This window comes from Vollenhovia emeryi, unplaced genomic scaffold, assembly GCF_000949405.1.
Source record: "Vollenhovia emeryi isolate VEMERY1.0 unplaced genomic scaffold, V.emery_V1.0 DF944072.1, whole genome shotgun sequence".
Lineage (NCBI taxonomy): Eukaryota > Metazoa > Arthropoda > Insecta > Hymenoptera > Formicidae > Vollenhovia > Vollenhovia emeryi.
Window position 1 is genome coordinate 1 of NW_011962294.1, and position 2,713 is coordinate 2,713.

The following is a 2,713-nucleotide window of genomic DNA, read 5'->3' on the forward strand; positions in this document are numbered from 1 at the left end:
CTAAATCTTAATGAGCCCTAAAGACGCTCACAAAACAGCCTTCACAACGCCATACGGACACTACCAGTTCAAGAGGATGCCATTCGGGCTGAAGAATGCGCCCGCTACTTTTCAAAGATTAATGGATAACGTATTATCAGCTCTCCAGGGAAACGAGCTCTTCGTATACATGGATGATATTGTATTATACGCAAAATCACTAAGAGAACACGAAATAAAATTCCAACGACTAGTACAAAGATTACGTTCAGCGAACTTAAAGCTACAACCGAATAAGTGTAAATTCCTGTGTAAAGAAGTCTGTTACTTGGGACACATTATTGGATCACATGGCGTCAAACCAGACCCCGAGAAAATTAAGGCTGTAAGTGATTTTCCCGTTCCCCGGAGCCCTAAGAACATTAAACAATTTTTAGGCCTCGCTGGATACTACCGAAGATTCATTCCAAACTTCTCCAAGACAGCTAAACCACTCACTGATTTACTGAAGAAAGATAAAGAATTTCATTGGTCTACAAGTCAAGAAAGTGCTTTTATTACTTTAAAAACCGCCCTATGCTCCAATCCTATACTACAATATCCCGACTTCACGAAACCTTTTATTCTTACGACCGATGCATCTGGATATGCTATCGGCGGCATTCTAAGTCAAGGCCCCATCGGGAAAGATTTACCAATCGCCTATACTTCACGCGTTTTAAACAAGGCGGAACAAAATTACTCGACCATTGAAAAGGAGTGCTTAGCCATTATATATTGCGTGGGTCACTTCCGACCTTACCTCTATGGTAAACCATTCACTATTGTTACTGATCACAAGCCGTTGGTATGGTTGCACTCGGTTAAAGATCCTTCATCGCGTTTATGGAAATGGAGAACTAAATTACTGGAATATGAATATGAGATAAAATATAAAAAAGGCACTTTAAATAATAACGCTGACGCCTTATCTAGAAATCCCCCAGTAAATTTTATTTTCCCCATTGATTCCGGTGATGATTCTGATGAATCTTTATTTTCTCCTAGATCACGGATCACTACCCCGCTACCTCCCTTACCCGCACCCAACTCTCCAGGTCCTTCGAACTTGTCAATAACGAATCCTGCAAATCAAAGGAATATGCCATTAAATTCACCTCATGATGATTATATAGAAATGTCTAACCCTGCGTCAGAACTAACAATTGAAGAAATTCCTATGTCAAGTGATGACGAATTAAGCTCCGATTCTGACCACGATTACGAGGAAATGTTCACTCATATGACCACGCCATACGAAAATCGCCCCATTGAATATAATGTAAATCAAGCTCCTAACATTATCGAAGTTCGTAATAATTTCTTGGAACAAAAGGGAGTTCACGCTATATTTGTCCAATTAAACGGTATGCCTTTTGACCAAGGAGCTCAATTATATTTTAATGCTAATCTATTGCCAAAGTATGAACATCTTACATATGAACGAGCTACTATACGTACCATTAGAGCTAATACTTTAATTTCTCTACCCATAAAATTAAATTCTTATACGTTAATCGAGCCAACCAACCTGAAAAATTGTTTACTGTCTCTTTTAGACGTAATAACGGAACTAGAATTAACAAACATATATATGTCTAAAAGTATTTCATTCGACGACCTACCGTGGTCATATGTCATTAAACAATTAAAGAAAATTTTAACAGGAACCAATTGTCGAATAATTATTTGCCAAAATTTGGTAAGAAATCCTACTGCACCAGAACGCGAACAATTAATATTAGAAAACCACGCGTCAGCAGTAGGAGGACATAAAGGTGTCACTAAAACCTATAATAGGATTAGGCCTCATTATTTTTGGACTAATATGAAAAAAGATATACAGGACTTTATCCAGAAATGTAAAGATTGTCAACTGAAAAAATTAACAAGAGTAAAAACTAGACAGCTCATGGTTATTACAGACACCCCAGGCGCAGCTTTCGACAAAATTTCATTAGATATCATGGGACCTCTACCTATAACGAACGATAACAACCAATATATATTAACCATACAAGATCTATTGACTAAATACTCTGTCGCTGTTCCCTTAGTCGAGACCACTTCGCTTTCCATAGCTGACGCATTTTTTAAAAATTTTATTTGTATCTACGGTGCTCCTAAAGCCATGTTAACGGATCAGGGAACAAATTTCTTATCTTCTCTAATGAGAGCTTTAGCAAAAAAATTTAAAATACAACAGTTTAAAACTACAGCCTACCATCCACAATCCAACGGGTCTATTGAACGATCGCATCACGTTCTCACAGAATATCTGAAAACACAGATAGATAATGAAAGAAATTGGGATAAATATTTAAGTCTCGCTATGTTCTCATGTAATACGAGTGTGCATGAGGGTACAAAATTTTCACCGTACGAATTAGTATTCGGAAGACTTGCTCGATTGCCCTCTTCGCACGAACCTATCGAAGAAAACCTCGAACCAACGTATCGTGAATACTTAACGGATTTATTTACCAAATTATCTGAATTACAGAACCAGGCGCGAGTAAACTTATTGAAAGCAAAAGAAACAAGCAAGAAATATTATGATAGACGAATTAACGTGCATAACTTTAAAATTGGAGACTACGTATTCTTGTTGAACGAACCTAAGAAGGGAAAATTCTCGAATCAATATACCGGACCCTATAAAATAACGGAAATCTTGCCTACGAATAATGTGAGA

The 2,713-nt window shown here is 37.3% G+C and overlaps 1 protein-coding gene across 1 annotated transcript; it reads left to right on the forward strand.

Moving 5' to 3' along the window:
• Window positions 1-10: 10 nt before the first annotated feature.
• On the forward strand, window positions 11-2,707 carry LOC105564210 (the record flags this gene model as incomplete). The annotated part of the gene is made up of 1 exon (XM_012016434.1): window positions 11-2,707. A coding segment is annotated over exon 1 (2,697 nt), but the record flags the coding sequence as incomplete, so codon positions are not given.
• Window positions 2,708-2,713: the final 6 nt, after the last annotated feature.